Raw genomic sequence first — 20,323 nt, 5'->3', positions numbered from 1 at the left:
TTCATGAAATGGGGGTCCAGGAGAAACCTTGTTCCCTGAATCTGAAAATTTTCAAATGTGTACTTCATGTTTCAACATCTAAGGAAAAGTGAAACAAAGTATGTTGTCATCCATATGATATTAGATGCCCAAAGAAAACGCTGCTAATTGTCCATACCTTGCTCTCCATTTCTTATGGGAAGAAAGGTCATCTTCTTATTCATCCATGTTAACTATTTTGAGTTTCTTGAAGCACTCCAGTACCTTTCAATTATATTGTTATCCTTTTAGGGCATAATTTGAAACAATTGATAATTATTATAAGGTAGCTGATAAATAAGTGCTTGAGGTATCTGGTGCCCTGATGTCATTCTTCATGTTCACAGTCTCTATGGTCTTTACTTCAGCATTTAATAGCTGATGAGGAAGAAAATGAAACAATGTGAAGCATCAACTACTGAATTTTCTTTTTTAACTGGAACTGGTCCAGAATTTTAAAGAGAGGAAAGATAAAGAAATAGAATAACATAGATTTTGAAGTGATCCATTCATTTAAGGAAATATGTGATAGTAAATAAAATCTCTATCTCCAAGGCAAACAGTCTAATATTGATTTTTACAGGAATTTGGAGATGGTAGGGCAACATTGACTCCCGCAGCCATTCGAAGTAATAATATTCATCTTTATTTTTATTCCCTTAGAAATATGAATAGCAAAAAAAAGTGTAGATAAACTATTTGCTCTGTAGAACTCCCACTGCTCTGAACCTCACTATGAAACTCTCGCAGGAGAAGTATTTTCTGCTCATGAGCTTCTTAACAACTGGAGAAAAGGTAAAGGTGAGCTGTTTCTGAGGAAGGAGGCTGAGATCCTAGTACGTGTCTGGGACGGGCTGAGAAATGGCCCCGAAGATCGCGGGTCCTCATCCTTGGAACCCATGGCAATTGTCTTACCTGGAGAAATGGTCTTTGAGGATGTGATTAAGTCAGGGGTCTTGATATGGGAAGACATGGTTATCAGTGTGGACCCTAAATGCAACCACAAGTGGTCTGAAATGGGAGGTTGAGGGAGATTTGACAACAGGGCAAAGAGGAGAAGGCAGGATGAGCAAAGAGATTGGAGTGATGTGGCCCCAAGCCATGAAATGAGTACCCAAAGCCAGCAAGTGTTGGAAAAGGAAAGGAACTGATTCTTCCCTGGTCACCTGGAGGAGGTGTGGCCTGGTGCCACCTGGATTTTGACCCAACGTTACTGATTTTGAATACCTGGCCTCCAGAACTATGAGAGAATAAATTTCTGTTGTTTTAAGCTGTCTGGGTGTTGGTATTTGTTACAGTGGCCGAAAGGGACAAGTGCAGTGCCGCCACTTGCTTTTATGGTGAGGGTGCTAATCTCTGGATACTTTTGGTCAAGCCTTCTTTGACAAGTAAATAAAACAGTTTGGAAAGTGATAGGATTGAGAGGTTTTCGATTTATTTATTTGGGAATGAATGTAGAAGTGCCATTTGCCTTGATGTTTACTTCGTTAACTGACATTTTTCAAGCTTTATGGCTTCTATTTCTGATTCTGCATTTTATTAATTAACCAAATGTTAATAAGTGACACATATGTTTGCAAAAGAGCATTGTAATAGGAATAATTGGATGAGGATATAGTTTCATAATGACTTATCTTGATTTCAAGGCACTTTTTGAAATTATCGGAAATAAAATAAATAAAGCAATTTGAATGTACAATTACGATTGTATAATAGGTTTAGATCTAGAATAATGAATTTAAGTCATTAATTGAAAGTTAATTGGTAACATTGGCAAAGTTTATCCTGTATTTTGGGGATTGCATGCTTTAGCTGATACCTAGTGTACAGCTGGGATTTATTTGCACCACACCTCTGGGTCTGATAGTGTATTAAGTTATGAAGAATATTAATATTGCTGCAGAACAATTACTTGTTCATTTGCTGGCTGATTAAAATTCATGCATAATTTATTGAAATGAATAGAGATTTTATAAATAAGTCTCCTTGTTCTCAAGGGCCTAGAAACAAAATACGTATGCTAATATGAGGCTACTTTTTACTTCCAACATAAAAAATTTAGTATGTAGTGGTATACTAGTCTCCTTAATGCTAGATTTCACGTCTAGTCGTGCTGTTAATCAAGCTATATGCTTCCGAGCCTCTCTGAACATTGTCACGGTCCCAAGTTTGAGCGACTGCTTTGACAACTGGACTTGCCCTTTTGTTTATTTGACCATAGCAAGTGAGATGTAAAACTAATCAGAGTGAATTATTACCCTTCTTCAGGCTAAGCACCTGATTACATCAAACTCATTTCTTCATGTACACAAAACACTAGTGATGAATATTAATTTTGGGTTTTAAAATTTATATGCTCTCTGGAAAAACAAAGCAGAATAACAGCAAATATGGGGCTTGTTGACACGTTTAGAAATGTAAAGTCTTTAGCACTTCTTAGAGTAATACCCGGTTTACCAATGAAGAAACTGTAATGTCAGGGAGTTAAATAACACATTCGTATTTACCCAGCTATTCACGTGTGCATTTCGTGAAATTAGAATCTCCTGACTTCAAATTTCATTTTCTCTTAGGTGTCATTTCCTTAATGGACAGAAATGGCAGAAGAAATACTACACTTCACTTTTTCATTTGTTTCTATCAATATGTTTTGTTGTAGCTTTTTCCCTCTCCTTCTCTTCCTTCTGCTCTCCTTCCTCGTTCGCTTCTTATTTTCCACAGCAACGGCGGGGAATTTTGGTGGCTGAGATTAATCCTTCAGCATACAGCTATTAGTTCAGGTTTCTGAATACTCGTAAATTTATAGAGTAACCAAGGTTTGCTATTCATAATTCGTTTGACAAATCACTCCATCATGTTAAATACGAGACCTCTTCTGGTTGTGGTTCTGCTGTGATGTGTGTGAGGCCTTGAGGCTCTGGGTTAGAACCCCACTAGGCTATGGATTTAACTTCATTTACTACTTAAATTAGTCAGTATATGAGCCATCTGGAATGAAAACAAACATTGCACATATGAGGCAACTCAGTTTATTCGCAAAATACAGACTGCTTCTTAAAATATGTGCAACATTTAGATAGTCTGGGAAGATATTTGCATTTCTTCTATTATGCTCATTTCTTTATTCAGTTTCCTTTGAGTATAAGGTTTGGAAAAATACATCAACTTTCTGTCTACTAAGACTTTTGTAAACTTGAAATATAAAAGTGGTTAGTTGGTAAAATTCCACGATAGGAAATGTCTAGTTTTGTCATTCTTTAGCAGATAAAGGAAAATTCTAACTATTTTGTTTTTTTTTAAAATTTTATCTATTTATTCATAAGAGACAGAGAGAGAGAAAGAGAGAGGCAGAGACACAGGTAGAGGGAGAAGCAGGCTCCATGCAGGGAGCCCGACAGGGGACTAGATCCAGGTCTCCAGGATCACACCGTGAGCCGAAGGCGGGCGCTCAACCGCTAAGCCACTCAGGGATCCCCACTATTTTGGTTTTGTTTAAACTTTTCATGTTATAACTTCTCAATTGAAATCAGTTGTGAAGATCAGAATGCTTCACCCTCTACACAATTTTGACCCTGTATTGTTGAAGTAATCTTTAGACCATCAAGAACAGATTATTTTGTAAAGTTTGTAAACTGGGTGTTAAAAACTACTTTTTCATAGAAAGAGAAATCATTCTACGTGTAGATTTTCCATAGTACATACATTATCTTATATAATCTTAGTTTTGTTTTCATTTTAAACATGAGCATAGTGAAGTACAAGCTCTTATGGTTTTACTGATAACTAGTTTGAAAGCTATTGCCATAATGAGCTATAATTACTGATGGGACTAACAATATGCTTCAAATGATTTTGGATAGAAAAAAAATTGATGTTACTCAATTATTATAATGTTATTATTATTTTTTAATTTTAATTTTTATCTGAGTATCGTTGCCACACTATGTTTTATTAGTTTCAGGTGCACAAAAGAGCAATTCCACAAGTCTACACTACACTTTATCCTGTGCTCACCACAAGAGTAGCTACCATCTCTCACCATAAAATGCTGTTTTCTACATAATTCTCACTTCCAAAAAATGAATTTGTTGATATGTTGTTACGATGTCTCCCTTGCCATAGTATATGAATAACCAGTATATAGAGAACAGACTAGCAATTAGTGGTCACTCAGTAAATATTTGTCATATGAATTTTGGAGGAACACTATTGAAATTGACTTTAGTATGCAGAGATCTCGTCCAGCTGGTCTTATTCCTTATGTTAGAGATATTTGTAGTTCAGAGGTTCATAAAATGGAAACTATACTTGTTTTACTCTTAGGGTTTGAAAGGAAATCCTGGGCTACAGCTGAAAACCCTTGCTTCCTTTAAACCTGTGCCAGAGGGGATCCCTGGGTGGCGCAGCAGTTTAGCACCTGCCTTTGGCCCAGGGCGTGATCCTGAGGACCCGGGATCGGGCTCCCAGTGCATGGAGCCTGCTTCTCCCTCTGCCTGTGTCTCTGCCTCTCTCTCTGTGTGTGACTATCATTAAAAAAAAAAAAAAAAAAAAAAAAAAAAAAACAAACCTGTACCAGAAGGTAAAACCTGTCTATGAGGGTTGTTTTTTTTGTTTTTGTTTTTTTTTTTTTTTTTGGAATGTATATTAGTCCAAGCATGTGTTGCCATTAAAATAAAAAATCCAGTTTGAATGATATTGGCTGTCCTTTTATAAATAACTTCCTTCTCTCTGTATCTTCTCCAGTCCATCCCTACTGAAGGAAAGGAGGAAGCAGTGTGTGCTTGTGTTTAATAGCCCTCCTTTGGGGCACCTGGCTGGCTCATGTTAGTGGAGTGACTCTTGATCTTGGGCTTGTGAGTTTGAGCCCCACGTTGGGTGTAGAGATTACTTAAAATAAAATTTAGGGACACTTGGGTGGCTCAGCAGTTGGGTGTCTGCCTTCAGCTCAGTCATGACCTCGGGGTCTTGGGATCAAGTCCCGCATGGGGCTCCCTGTGGGGAGCCTGCTTCTCCCTCTGTCTGTGTCTCTGCCTCTCTCTCTCTCTCCGTGTGTCTCTCATGAATAAATAAATAAAATCTTAAAAAAAAAAAAAGCTAAAGCAAATTATAGGAAGGAATTTTTTTAATATATATATATATATATATATATTTAATTCATGAGAGACACAGAGATAGAGAGGCAGAGACACAGGCAGAGGGGGAAGTAGGCTCCATGCAGGGAGCCCGATGTGGGACTCGATCCCAGGACCCCGGGATCACATCCTGGGCCAAAGGCAGATGCTAAACCGCTGAGCCTCCCAGGGGTCCCCGGCTTTAGTTCTTAAAACACACACATGCACAAATATTTTTTTAAAAAAATAATCGACTTTATTTCTTAGATTTTTGGGTTTATATGAAAATTGAACAGAAAATATAGAAAGTAACTATATATTTCTCGCCTTGCCAACAGTTACCCCTATTTTTTTTGTTTCACATTTTTATTTAAATTCTAGTTCGTTAACATATGGTGTAATGTTGGTTTCAGGGGTAGAATTTAGCGATTCATCACTTACGTATAACACCCAGGGGCCCACAACAAGCGCCCTCCTTAGTGCCCATCACCCGTTAGCCCGTCCCCTGCCCACCTCCCTCCATCAACCCTCAGTTTGTTCTCTATAGTTAGGAGACTCTTATGGTTTTCTCCCCTCTCTTTGTCCCCCTTTTCCTATATGTTCATCTGTTTGTTTCTCAAATTCTACATATGAGCACACAAACCTTTAAAGCAATAGTTGGGCAGTTACCGCTTTGTTAACATTAATAAAGTTTCTTTTAAAGTCATTTGAGATTCAAGGAAGGATCTGACCCCAGTGTAGTGATGGGAGCATCTTCCTGACATGGGGTTCCCCGTGGACAGGCCACACGGACAGAGCTAGAGCGGCGCAGTCCTCCATAAAGTCCAGTATCGAGTTCAGCTCCATCCTTGTTAAATTCAACAAAAAAGGCTGAGGGCCCTCATTCATCTTTCATTGTTTCTATAAGTTCAAACATTAATGTTTGCCAAAGCTTCTTTCAAGCAAATATCTAAGGTCTACGAAATTAAGTTGTAGTACATCTTTGACATTGGGGTTTAAGGTCTGATTCATTTGCCTTATCACCTGCTGCTCCCAAAGGCTGGTGATCCGCAGTGCCTGTGGTTTCGCCTCGGTGTAAATTTCGATTTCTTACATTCTGTGGTGGGTGTGTAGAGACAAGTCACCGCTTGGCATCGGCTTCTAAGTTCAGCTTTGCTGTTCCTTCCTCTTTATCTCATCTGCAGAGCTCTGCAGAAGGGAAACACAAAGTAAAGCCAAAAACACTCCTTTGCCATATTTCATGAATGAAATAAAGAGTTACAACAGTATTCATTAATATGGAGATTTGTAAGAGGTCTTAAGACCTCCAGAATGTGAGGGATCAGCTATCTCTATTAGTAGCTAATCAGAGCTATCCATCTTTAAACATTTCCCCTTTATTCCCCTTGGTTTCTGTGCCTGTACAAGTTTATCTCCTGGAGAAACATGTTTTTAATAAAAGAAAACTTGTGGTAAAAAGGGTCATAGCCCATCAGTGAAAGTATCTGCTCTTTAAAAGTAGTTTCCAGATCACTCATGTTCTGGTTTTCCTTAAGTACTTATTATGTGCTCCTAAGTAAATTATTCATGAAACCCTTCAGCTTTGAGAGACATTAATATATCTAGGTATTTTAGTATTTTGGATTTTTAACTAATTCGATTGCGCATTCATCTCTTGTAGAACCACCCAGACCTATTGCTCCTCCTCAGCTGCTAGGTGTGGGGCCCACATATTTGCTGATTCAGCTGAATGCCAACTCCATCATTGGCGATGGTCCCATTATTCTGAAAGAAGTGGAGTACCGGATGACATCAGGATCCTGGACAGAAACGCACGCGGTCAATGCCCCAACTTACAAGTTGTGGCATTTGGATCCAGATACGGAATACGAGATCCGCGTGCTGCTTACGAGACCTGGAGAAGGTGGGACAGGGCTCCCAGGACCTCCACTAATCACCAGAACCAAATGTGCAGGTAAGACTGGCTAGCAGGCCACTCTGCCTAGGGGCGGAGTCAAGCATTAGACGTCTAAAATACACGCTATATCCAATGTTCTTACTATGTGGCACATGATGTAGTCCCACGAAGAGTCCCATTGAACTTGGTAAATTGTAGCTTTGTGTCATAATTGGACTTATTTAAGAGCAGTGTTTCTCTGTTATTATTCAGTATTATTATGAATCCATGATCCTTCCTCGTGCACCAGTTTTGCTCAGCTTGCGTGTCCAAAATCTCTGATGGATGCTGGTGAAGGTACTATCACTGTTGAGAGAGAAAACTTCTGCAGTTCAGGCATATGCTCCATACCTTTTGGCTACATGGGAATTGTCTCCCTTGGTCATTTTGTGATGGTTAGTGCAGAGGCCAAAGCTGATAATAGAGATTAAAAAGTTACCATGAGCAAGGCCTTGGTGGGATAACTGTTCACAAAACCTATCGTCGAAGATGAACTCAGCAGCTTGAACCCAGCTGTAGGACGTACCGAGGCTTGTTAACTGCCCTCTCCGTGCTGAGACTAAGTGATGTAAATAATAGCATGTGGACCAAGCACAAAGAAAGGATGAAAAGTGAAATAAAAACTATCACATAAATATATATCGTAGTTCCTAATTATGCCATATTGTTACAGTGGGAGAAATTGTTAGCTATTTATTAAAAGCCACTGATGAATTTAATTGTTTCAGTTATTCGAGTGCGTTTTTTAGTGTATTTTTTATTTTGCTATTGAAGGTAGTTTGATTTTTAGTTTAGTCGAGAGAGCCATTTTTTTTTTTTTAAATCCATCGAGCATTATGTCAAAACACCTGCAGAGCTAGTGCATGGGTCTGTGTGTCTTGAACATTTAATGATTTAGGCTCTGAAAATCGAAAACTAATACTGTAGGGAACTATGAACATGTAAATGCCTATAAAATGTCTTTTGTTCCTTGAACATGTGTTTGACATTCATAGTATTTTTGTTTTTACAGTATTCCAGGGCTACTCACCAAGAGAACTGATCTAAAATCAAAGCAAAACCCATGAAATTACCTGATATCCGGCCATCTTTAAATATTTTAAAATCCAGCTTAATTTTAATATATTAATGTTTACCTGCATGCATTTTTATATGTTTATATTGAAAGATGCTCACTGGGAGTTTAACTGCTCAACTGTTAGTCTGAGATTTCGACAGCAGAGAGTTTACTAATTTGCTGCTTGGTATCGTACATCGATTGTGTGGTTGATAGGCAGCTTGACCTAGAAGACATTGTTTACATCTCCATGGCTCAACCTAATTCACACAATTTGCTTTTGACAGTTTCTGTACAACTCAGTCTTTTCACTCTGGATTATGTGGCAGGTTGTTCTGGTTGTAGTAGGTGACTTTTCTGAGGGAGGGACACGTGGCCTCCACAACCTCAGCTTGTCAGAGAATAATCTGAAAATTAGGAGACCTTGTGGAAACTGGAGGATAGCTCACTCTGTCTTCTAAAATTAAATACCCCATGTTAACATAAAAAGATGAACAGTGGAGTTCATTTTACTGAGGATATTGCCCACACATGTTTTCCAATAAAATGACCTTTCTTTCTACATTTGATATCTATAAGGTATATACCGACTAAAATAATGAACGGTGATTTACTGTTCGAGTATCTTCTTTTTTCCTTCCCCACGTTTTTGTTTGGTTTGGTTTTGTGTTTTTGTTTTTGTTGTTGTTGTTGTTGTTTTTGTTCTTATTATAGCAAGTAAATACACAGTGCAATATAAGGCTCAGGTGTAGAATTTAGTGATTTATCGCTTACGTAAAACCCCCGGCACTCATCACCAGGGCCCCCTTAATCCCCATCACCTATCTCACCCATCCTCCCATCCACCTCCCCTCTGGCCATCTGCAGCCTGTTTTCTATTGTTAAAAGTCTGTTTCTTGGTCTGCCTCTCTTTTTTTCTTTCCCCTATGTTCATTTGTTTTGTTTTTTAAATTCCACATATGATTGAAATCATGTGGTATTTGTCTTTCTCTGACTGACTTATTTCACTTAGCAAAATACTCCATAGCTACATCCACATCAGTACAAGGGGCAAGATTTCGGGGATCCTTGGGTGGCTCAGCAGTGTGACACCTGCCTTCAGCTCAGGGCGTGACCCCAAGGTCCCACGATCGAGTCCCGTTATCGGGCTCCCTGCATGGAGCCTGCTTCTCCCTCTGCCTGTGTCTCTGTCTCTCTCTCTCTGTGTCTCTCATGAATAAATAATTAAAATCTTTAAAAAAATGTAAGATTTCATTCTGTTTATGGCTGAGTAATATTCCATTATATACACTACATCTTCTTTATCCATCAGTCAATGGACATTTGGGCTCTTTGTATCATTTAGCTCTTGCTGATGACTTACTGTTGACTTCTGTGCCCAAACTTCTCTCTTTTAAATATCTCATCTGTTTTCTTATCTTTTAAAGGTTTTCGTTAAAATAGACCTTTGAAATTTAGCAGAACCACACAATATGTTGTTAATATAATGTGATTTTTGTTTAACCAGGAATTACTCGATATCGGTCATTGGTGTGCAAGCCAATGGAGATTGCAAGTATATGAGATTGTGTTTTAAAGCTAGTTATTCTGCATTAACTGGATGAAAACAGCATGTTAATGAGCATTGATTTATCCCTATTGAATGCTTATGTTGAGAATGCATATTGACTGCAATAAGTAAAAATATGACTATAAAGTGCTTTGAGGTATTTTGAGAATAACCATATCTGTGGGAGGGGATAGAGTAAAAATAACTTACACTCGTAGTTGCTTTCAAATTTATAAATGTCTTGACATTTGGAATTATAGTGTTCTTTTTTTTCTAATTCTTTATTTGAGAAACATTTAATTTGTGAGCCTTGTGACATAAAATGGTGTCAGGCTCACTGACACCTGTAGTTTTACTTCCAACTGTAGAAAGTCTATTTGTTTTTAAAACTTTCTTTCACATGTTTTGAGTCTTTGTCACCTATGTTTATTCATTTATAAATGTCCACAGGAGATGCCTTTGGTGCATAGTTTGATGGCTTAAGAAAAGTGCTTTGACTTTCAAGTGGATTGTGGATTTGAGAGAATCTGGTTACTGTTTTATTAGGAATATCTACTAATCTTGTTCTATTATTAGAAATGGAGGGAAAGTTTATGGAAATATATATTGTGTTCATTTTAAGCAATCTCTGAAAAGCAGAAGTTGGATATAATTGATAAACATTGTATATCTAAATACAGGGTCAGTATTGATTGAGAAAGTATGATGTCCATCTTCTTCCCTTCTTCAAGTTCCATACCCCTTTCCCCAAGTTTAAGATCTCTCGGCCTTAACCAGCACCTCCCTGGCCTCAGCCTGCTGTCCTGTAACACAGAATAGAACACAACTTACGCTGACTGTGTTGTTAGCTAGTATCCAGTGGTGAATTCAGAAGCCTAAAATTTTGTCACCATCTGGGGAAACGATTCCTTTGAGACCCCAAAAATAACCTGTGGAAAAGTTCTCACTTTATTAATTTGTGGAAGCTCTGAGTACTGGTTCCACATTCCATTTTAATCAAGACTGAGAGAATGCTACACTCTAGTTGTAGTGTTCATATCATATGGTTGAATAAATGCTGATTGCTATGACATAGCTATTTTAATAGCTGCATGGTGACAATCAGGAAGCCTTAAAAATAAGTATAAAAACTTCTCAGCTATGTATTTGTGTCTGATATAAATTTTTTGTAAAATAACAAAGGAATGATGATTATTTTCTGCCTCTTAGAAATTCTTACTTTGTTTTGGTGTATCACAGAGGAACAATCTTTGACTACTAAGTACCAATCAAAGAGTGTATTTATTACTATTTTCTAAGTCAAATATTATTCCATTTTAATGTGCTTATTAAGTCATTGAAATTTTATTTCTGGCAGTAGTAAATTTCATTTTCTTGGCAGAAATCTGTCAATAAATAATTTTACAGCAAATTAATCCAAATGGTTTCATTTTTGTATATTAATGAGTAAATGTTATATTTTAAAATGGAAATGTAGATTTTCATAGTGAAGTATTGGTTATTATATTGCTTTATAATCAGCATATGAGGTGACTCTATCATGATACTTTATTTTCACACCTGTGAGTTAGATATATTATTTTCCCAATTTTGTAGCTGGTGAATTTAAGACTCAGGAAAAACAAAGCAAAAACGACTTCTCTAATGTCAGACAACTGAGCAGCTAGGACTCAAAACACATCTTCTGGTACTTGGAAAGCCTGGATTCTTTTCCCTCTTTCTCCTAGTGTGGGTGATTTCTTTTCCCCTTTCAGAAGATTATGGCATGTTAAATGAAAGTGTAACAGGTAAAATCTGGGAGGAATGTATGTTTTTAAAAATAGTATCAGCATGGCTAACTCAACTCCCCGAGAAACACTGCTTAATGTTTGCCACTTCTCTTTATTGAAAGTGCAATTGATTAGTGTGCCTACACTCAAATATATGCTGTGTTTTAAGTGTTTTAAACAGTTAAAGAAGCATAAAATATTGCCTTATTTTATCCTCTTCTGAAAATGTCCTGCCTAGTTGCCAAAGCTATTTTTTTTTGTTTGTTTTGTTTTCTTTCTAGAGTACATTTAAATCATTTGGTAAGTGCAATTACCTGCTTCAGGGTCTCTCAAGTTAGAAGAGGTGGTAATTACAGCCTCTCGTGGCTGTGGCCACCTACGCTTGCCTCACGCTTTTCTGTGCACCTGAGGGGTATGATTATTGCAGTGTTAGCTTACAGCCTGACCCATGTTATTGTTCACATAATGCTTCTTCAGGCATTTTATGAATTTAAAAAAAAAAGTATAAATGTGAAGTTGTTTTAAATGGGAAGTAATTCAAGAACTCCATTGAACAATCAAAGAAAGTATGCCTGTGCGTGTTTTGTTTTGTTTTTTTTTTCTTCTGTGTGTCAACTTCCTCTGGGTATACCATCTGGTATAGAAGCTCAGAAAATACAGTTTCTTTCTCTCTTATTAAATGGAAATAAAATATACCATCATAAGAAATTGTCTTCATTGCATGCTTTGGCAATTGCACGTTAAAATTGCTCTTTTAAATTGCCTACTGCTTCTGGGTAACCCATTGTGGCACTGTTTTATGATTAACTGACATTTTAGCAGTGTCTCCCTCATAGGGAAGGTCAAGAGTTCAGGGTGTCCAGAGCATAATATATTTACACAGTTGGGAAAACTATTCTTTACTCTTACATTGAAGTTCAGCGCTCTTGGCAAGTTTTAGTGAAACATGTAGATCTATGAAGCATTGACAAGGAGAGTTATTTTAAACATAAGCATTTACTAAAAATGCATTTTTTTCTCTTATAAATCCACACTGGAAAACAAAACAATACAAACAAAACAATACTCAGGCTTATTCAGGAATCCACAAGGTGAGGAATTAAATTTTGGCCTTTTGGCTACAGCCTCATCAGCAAAATGGAACCATATATTGATTTTTACTGTGGCATAAGATAGTTATCAATCACAGAGACTAGTTATCATTGAAACTCAGCCTTGAGGTTAAAACAAAATAAACAACTCTTTAAGAATTTGTATGGTTTAACAGTGTAAGGGTGACATACTGTTTGACTTAAATTAAAGGCTTGTGTTAATGCCTGTTTTAAATTTTTTAAAAGTGCACCTATTAGTTTCTTTATTTTTAAGATTTTATTTATTTATTCATGAGAGACACAGAGAGAGAGAGAGAGGCAGAGACACAGGCAGAGGGAGAAGCAGGCTCCATGCACGGAGCCCAACGTGGGACTCGATCCCGGGTCTCTAGGACCAGGCCCTGGGCTGCAGGCAGTGCTAAACCGCTGGGCCACCCAGGCTACCCACACCTATTAATTTCTTATGTGATATTTATGCAGCTTATTTGTTTTCAGTAAGAATTTTAAGAGGCAATGCTATTAATATTGAAGTGGAAAAAAAAAAACAAACCTAAGGATAAAAAGCCATAAAAAAAAGTAATGGAAAATTTTAACATAAAAAAAGCTAAAGATAAAAAACCCATAAGAAAAGTAATGGAAAATAATTCAATTTTCTTAAAAATCTAAAAAAAAGTAAAAATTTTTAAAGATTGAGGTATAATTGATATTTAATTTCAGATGTACAACATAATGATATTTGTATGTAATTGTGAGATGTACCCCCAAGAAGTCTAGTTACCATCCGTCAACATACAGAGTTACAGATTTTTCTTATGATGAGAACTTTCAAGGTCTGCTCTCTGAGCAACTTTCAAATATGCAATAAAATATTATTTACTATCGTCACCAGCCTCTACATTACATACTCATGACTTATTTATTGCATGACTATGAGTTTGTATTTTTTGATCCCCTTCACCCATGGTGCCCACCCTCCTATCCACCTCCTCTCTGGCAACCATCAGTCTGTTCTCTGTATTTATGAGTTTTGCTTTGTTTGTTCATTTGACTTGTTTTTTTTAGATTCCACATATAAGTGAAATCATGTGGTATTTGTTTTTCTCTGACTTGTTTCACTTAGCATAATACCCTCGAGTTCTGTCTATGTTGTTGTTAATGGCAACATTTCATTCTTCTCATGGCTGAGTGGTACCCATGTGAGTGTGTATGTGTGTGTATATGTGTACCCACCACAATTCCTTTATCCATTCATCCATCAGTGGACACCTGGCTTGTTTCCATATCCTGGCTACTGTAAATAATAGTGTAGTGAACATAAGGGTGCCCATATATTTTTGAATTAGTGGTTTTTGTTTTCTTTGGATGAATACCCAGAAGTGGAATTGCCAGATCATATAGTAGTTCCATTTTTAACTTTTTGAGGAACTTCCATACTGTTTTCTACAGTGGCTGCACCCGTTTACATTCTCACCAATGGTACACAAGGTCCCTTTTCTCCATAACTTCACCAACACTTGTTATTTCTTGCCTAAAATCCTTTTTTAGATGTCTTTCTTTTTAGTGAATGATAATTTTTTTTTTTTTTTTTTTTTTTTGCTTTTCAGATTTTGTAGAGGGTATTTCAGTTGGAACGACATCCATTTATTCAGAAAAACTTTTAGTGGCTTCTTTGTTAACAGCACTGGGTTAAGTACTAGGTCTTCAGTTACAAAAGCAATGTCTTGCACTTAAGCCCCTTGTAGTCTCCAGGGACAGACCTATAAACAAAGAGTAAAATGCAAAGTGATAGGAATCTAGGAGAAGAAGCTGTTCTTTTTCAAGGGAGTGTTTAAGAGAAGCTGTCACCAAGAAAGGATGGCTTTAAAACATTAAAAAACTTAAAAGTTGACTTTGTGTTTTTAAGGCAGAAAAAAAATCAGAAAATAGCTTTAAAAACAGAGGAAACCTATGTCTAACCTAATTGTAAACACTGTTGATGCTTTTTGGGTTCTGAAAACAAGTTAGCGTTTTGGGTAACTCTGGGCTACGGTAGATCCAAGCCTGCAGATGGCATGTGGCCAGGTCTAAGCTAAACCAGACTGCGCTCCTGTTGTTTTTAAGAGGCAGACTAACATTCCTAGGTTTGCTTTCAGAAAGACTATTCCATCTCTGTGGAGGATGGGTGAGAGCTAAGGAAAGACTGGAGGCAGAGACAGCATGAAAACATGCTTATAATAATAATAATAAAATAATAATACTGGCTATAATTTTCTCTATAGCATGTCTCTCTCATCTTAGGTCAGAAGCAGGGTATCTGTAAATTCCTGGGTAATATTGTCATTCTTAATAATGAAGAGGTTCCTTTTTATTAAAGGAATATTACAGATATTTCATAGGTGATCTAACTTACTTTATTGTTTGACTTTCCTTTTTCAGATAAGTTGGCTGTGCAATGTTTTTAATATGCATGCAATTTCCATAGCATAACACACTATTTTAGAGGAGAAATTATGAAAGATTATGCAGACATTCCAGAGCTACTGTGTATTTGGTGGAGTATTGATTTATTTCATAAACATTTATGAGGGCCAGAGCTGTATGCATTGCCACACTTAAGACTGCAGAAGGTATATTAATAAGACAGGATTCCTACTCTGGGGGAACTGACAATCTAGTGTTAGAACCATAGTGATAATAAGAATGTACTAAGTGATAGAATAGAAATATAAAGTACTTTGGAAATCCAGGGTTGAGAGGGATAGCTTCTGATCAGAAAAATTTTTTTTCAAGCAATGTCTTTGAAAACAGTATCAATCTTTCTTTTCTGAACAACGCTGGATTAACACTTGTGATAATGAGACTGTAACCTTATCCCTAATTCATTTAGTGGAATAATGCATAAAACAGTGCACGGCCAGTAGTCCCCGTATGGATGATTTGCCTTCTCTCTTTCCTTTCTATCAATGCATAGGGAAAGTATATGCACAGATGGAGATATTAAATGGGAAATATAAGTCACACCCTGATTTAAATCATCAAAGTAATTTGGTTGTTTTGAATTGTCAGGGGCCTGTGGATTATAGAAATGTTATTGAATATTTCCATGGGGCATATATATTCAAAATTTCCATAGAGGGTGGAAGAGAAAAAGAGAAATTTATAATATAATAAATTTATAATATAAATTTTATAATATATTTTTTGTAAATAATAAATTTATAATATAATTTTTGTTGACTCTTCCAATGGTCTATAATGTAGGAACTCCCAACATAAGGGTCATGAAAGTTGAACAAACATGAAATCCTCTTTCTACTATGTCTTTTGTTGTTCACCTCACATATGGGATGTACTGTTAACCATACATACAGGTCATGGCACATTTCCTTATAGGGAACATGATTAGTAGCTGTATAATTAACTAAATAGAGTTGCATTGCTTTTGGCTTAAAATTGTCTTCTTCTGACTTACTTTGTGGCTAGAAAGCATTTGGTAACCAGTGGAAATGACACTTTTTATTTATCCATAGTCCTTTACCACCTGCTGAGTCTGTAAACGGTATCATTAAGTACTCTTTTATTGGCTTCATTTGTTTTTATTGAATTTTGCATACTACAATAAAGCTGACAGGTGGAAATGATTTAAATAACAGCATCAGTCCCATCAAATGTCCTGGCTTTCTCCTCCAGCCCTAGGTCTTTTATTTGATATCAGGAAATAGAAATAAAAATAAAATGATATATTAATAATGTCTTGAATGATAACACTAGAGTGTCTGGAGAAGAATATGACCTAGGTTAAAAAAAAAAAAAAAGCTATGGATGCAGATAAACAGTAAGGGATGTGTTAATTATGAACATGGGTTCCAGAGACGGCCTGTAAGCTTCAGACCTCTCTTAGATGGTCGCACTAGAGCATAGGCTTGTCCTTGATAATCTTCATTTTTACCCAGAGAATCTACCTCCGCCTTTGATTATCACTCCCTGTTTACTTCTTTATTTGAGTCATAATTTATTTTCTCTGTTTTGGAATAAGAAAGAAAACTCTTAAATCAAGTTCTGGCCAAAAGGAAAACAAAACCCAAAAAACCACCCCAAACAAACAAACAGGCGGTCACATTTTCCTGGACAGGGTGGGGAGGAGAATGCACTTTATAATCATTTTGGAAATCACTTATCTAGACTCATGCTAGTTATAATTAGTGCTTTTGGAGAGGGTAGGTCTGTACAATTTCTTGTATAGAAAAAATGACTTTATTAAGATATATCTCATTATTTTCATCATTTAACTTGACTCTTAACTAAATGTGAAGATGGGGTCATCATAGAATCTCACTTCTTGGTCTTCACTGTCTTCCTGTAAGATATGGCCTTATTATAGCTAATAATTGCCGTAGCGATGTTCTCCTGTGCTCTTTCCTCTCCACCAGCCTGCATATAAACTGCAGAGGGGAAAAAGCACATTCAAAGGAGAGAGATAATGAGTGAATTCTAATCTCGGGTGTTGTAAGTTATATTACACTTTGTGAACCCAATAAAAAGTGAACTTCAAAGGGCAGAAATTCATGCCTTTCATGTCACCCTAAGCAAGATCTGTGCAAATTCAGCTGTCACTACGTATGATATGGCCTAGAAATCACTGAGTGATGTCCACTTTAATTGTCTTAGCCAAATCATATGGGTGAAGTTTGGGTTTAAATAACTCATGTGTCATTTTTCTAGCTTTGTTGCTATTTCCCACCTCTACATAGTCCTTCACAATAAAGAATAATAATCATTCAGAAAGAAAGTTTATATTTTACCTGTTATTTTATTTCTTTTTTTTTTGTTATTTTATTTCTAAGTAGGTCCTATATTGAGTTATGTTATATCCGCCCCTCAAAATTTACAGGCATCATACATTTTGCACTGATACTGCATGTACATCTGTGATAATTTATTATCAAAAAGATAGGTTATAGTAGGTGCCCCTTTGAACAGTAATTAATTTCTGTACCGATTATTAGGTATTTCTTGAAGTCAGGAGCACTTAAAGTACTTGCTTAACCAGGGTAACATTTATTGGAAATCACAATATACAGGTTTCCTAGAAGTTTTCCTACTCTATGGTAGACCTTATAGGTGAATAAAGGAATGGATAGCTAGTATTGAAATATAAATGGCACTAGTCTTTAAAAAGTTTTCATCAGATACTTCATTGATTTTTTTATTTATTTTTTAAAGATTTTATTTATTTATTTGAGAGAGAGAGAGACTGAGAGGGAAGAGAGAATCTGAAGCAGATTCCATGCTGAACACAGAGCCCAACACGAGGCTGGATCCTATGACAGTGAGATCATGACCTTAGCTGAAACCAAGAGTCACATGCATAAGGGACAGCCACCCACGTGCCCCTGGATACATTATTGACTTTTAACTTTTTTTTTTTTTTTTTTTTGCCATTCAGCACATTATAACAATATAGGGATTTAAGAAAATGTTCTAAATTTTTAATTTCTCCAATAACAATATTATCTTAAGTTGTCATTCATCCTACACCTTTATTTGATGGCATTTTAAAGCACTGTGCTTTGGGGAAAGAGCTAATGTAACTGAAAAACAAATTGGTATATCTATGAATTTGTGAATTTGGACAAGTGAATTGCAACTTGCTCTGTAATTTAACAACTGCACAATGAAGACAACAGTAGCTGTTCTCTCGCCAGGGAGAGGAGCCCTCCAGGTGCCATCGTGAGACACAATACTCTGTAGCGTATGAAGCCTTGTCCTTTTAAACCAGAGCAATCGATCTATATCAGATTATTAACAGACACTCTGACGGGTTGGGCCAGAGGTTTAGTTTTCCTTGATGGTTTTAATCAGTGAATTTGAGCCCCTACCAGACACCATGGGAGAGCTAGACATGAACTTGGGAGGAGAAGACAACATTTCTCATTTATCTCATTTTCAAAGGTGGTTTTAACAGGTAACTTGGTTAATATGTAGATCTCCTTCTAACAGGTGACAGGTTATGGGAACCAACTCATTCAATGCAGTTTCACTTCCGTGGGGTTGTTTATTTTTCCCCTATGTTCCACCTCACGTTAAATCTGTCTGAATACAGAACTCTGCTCATTTTTGGAAGCAACTGGGAACAGATTTTCTCTGAATGCTCCTTCCAGCTAGCTCAGGTAGTCCTTTAACTTCTCTCTCCTCTTTCCTTCTCCACTGGGGGAAAAACTCATTTTTCAAAAAGATTTTATTTATTTATTCATGACAGAGAGAGAGAGAGACAGAGAGAGGCAGAGACACAGGAGAGGGAGAAGCAGGCTCCACGCAGGGAGCCCCACACAGGACTCGATCCCGGGACTCCAGGATCACACCCTGGGCTAAAGCCGGCGCTAAATCGCTGGGCCACCCGGGCTGCCCAAGAAAAACTCATTTTTAAGTCTCAGTTCTATAAAAAAATAAATAAATAAAAATTAAAAAATAAAAAATAAAAAAAGACTCAGTTCTATCAGGGAACTGGTTACTTTTGGAAAAGATGGGTTCATTGAATTCAATTAATATTTGGTTCTTAAGTTTAGTTGAACTGATTCAGATTTTCTTTTAAAATTTTTCAGTCAATTTTAGCAGTTTCCAAACTGCTACCTTAAAAATCACATTTCTGAGGCATGCTAAAAAGTGCAATCATTGTTCCAGAGTTCTCTTTCTCTCCTTTGGTGGATTCTGCAGCATATGCATGTGTGCATCTTAAGACTGTGTCTGCTCTCTAAAACAACTAATTCCCTTTTCTCCGCTGTTGGTGGGAATGTGAACTGGTGCAGCCACTCTGGAAAACTGTGTGGAGGTTCCTCAAACAGTTAAAAATATACCTGCCCTACGACCCAGCAATTGCACTGTTGGGGATTTACCCCAAAGATACAAATGCAATGAAACGCCGGGACACCTGCACCCCGATGTTTCTAGCAGCAATGTCCACAATAGCCAAACTGTGGAAGGAGCCTCGGTGTCCAACAAAAGATGAATGGATAAAGAAGATGTGGTTTATGTATACAATGGAATATTACTCAGCTATTAGAAATGACAAATACCCACCATTTGCTTCAACGTGGATGGAACTGGAGGGTATTATGCTGAGTGAAGTAAGTCAGTCGGAGAAGGACAAACATTATATGTTCTCATTCATTTGGGGAATATAAATAATAGTGAAAGGGAAAATAAGGGAAGGGAGAAGAAATGTGTGGGAAATATCAGAAAGGGAGACAGAACGTAAAGACTGCTAACTCTGGGAAACGAACTAGGGGTGGTAGAAGGGGAGGAGGGCGGGGGGTGGGAGTGAATGGGTGACGGGCACTGGGTGTTATTCTGTATGTTAGTAAATTGAACACCAATAAAAAAAAAAAAAAAGAATTTGCTACTTCAAAAAAAATAAAACAACTAATTCTACTCTACTTAGGAGAAAAAAATGTGCCAGGGGTGCACTTACTATCCCTAGGCTTGTTTTTTTAGAGTTGCCCTGCTGGAAGTCCCAGATTTGGTAAAGACTTCATTAGAATCCATACACCCCAATTTTTTAAATAAAGTGTACGTAACAAAGTATTACACAAAATTTTGCACACAGAATTTTTTCAAAGAGCACTTAAAGTGCCACAGTGTTGATACAACTATTGTCATTTTTGTAGATGCAGTATTATTTTTTTCTCTATGCCTGTTTTTTTCTTGAAGTTGTAGGTACAGGATGTATACAATTTTACATTCTGCTTACTTTATTTGCCACCATAGTCACTCATTTCTAATCCTTCTATAGGACGTTCTAACCATCATTTTTAAC

At 36.9% G+C, this 20,323-nt stretch overlaps 1 protein-coding gene across 10 annotated transcripts in view; it reads left to right on the top strand.

Moving 5' to 3' along the window:
• The window catches only part of PTPRK (protein tyrosine phosphatase receptor type K), a 546,973-nt gene that overhangs the window by 319,596 nt on the left and 207,054 nt on the right, over positions 1-20,323 (top strand). For all 10 annotated transcript variants that reach the window (XM_072833647.1, XM_072833628.1, XM_072833588.1 and 7 more), the window contains exon 7: positions 6,790-7,083. In XM_072833647.1, the coding sequence (XP_072689748.1) occupies positions 6,790-7,083 (294 nt within the window). The remainder of the gene's footprint in view (positions 1-6,789; positions 7,084-20,323) is intronic.

This window comes from Canis lupus, chromosome 1, assembly GCF_048164855.1.
Source record: "Canis lupus baileyi chromosome 1, mCanLup2.hap1, whole genome shotgun sequence".
NCBI lineage: Eukaryota > Metazoa > Chordata > Mammalia > Carnivora > Canidae > Canis > Canis lupus.
Note: the sequence above shows the minus strand (reverse complement) of the source record. Positions and strands in the feature narration are given on the sequence as shown.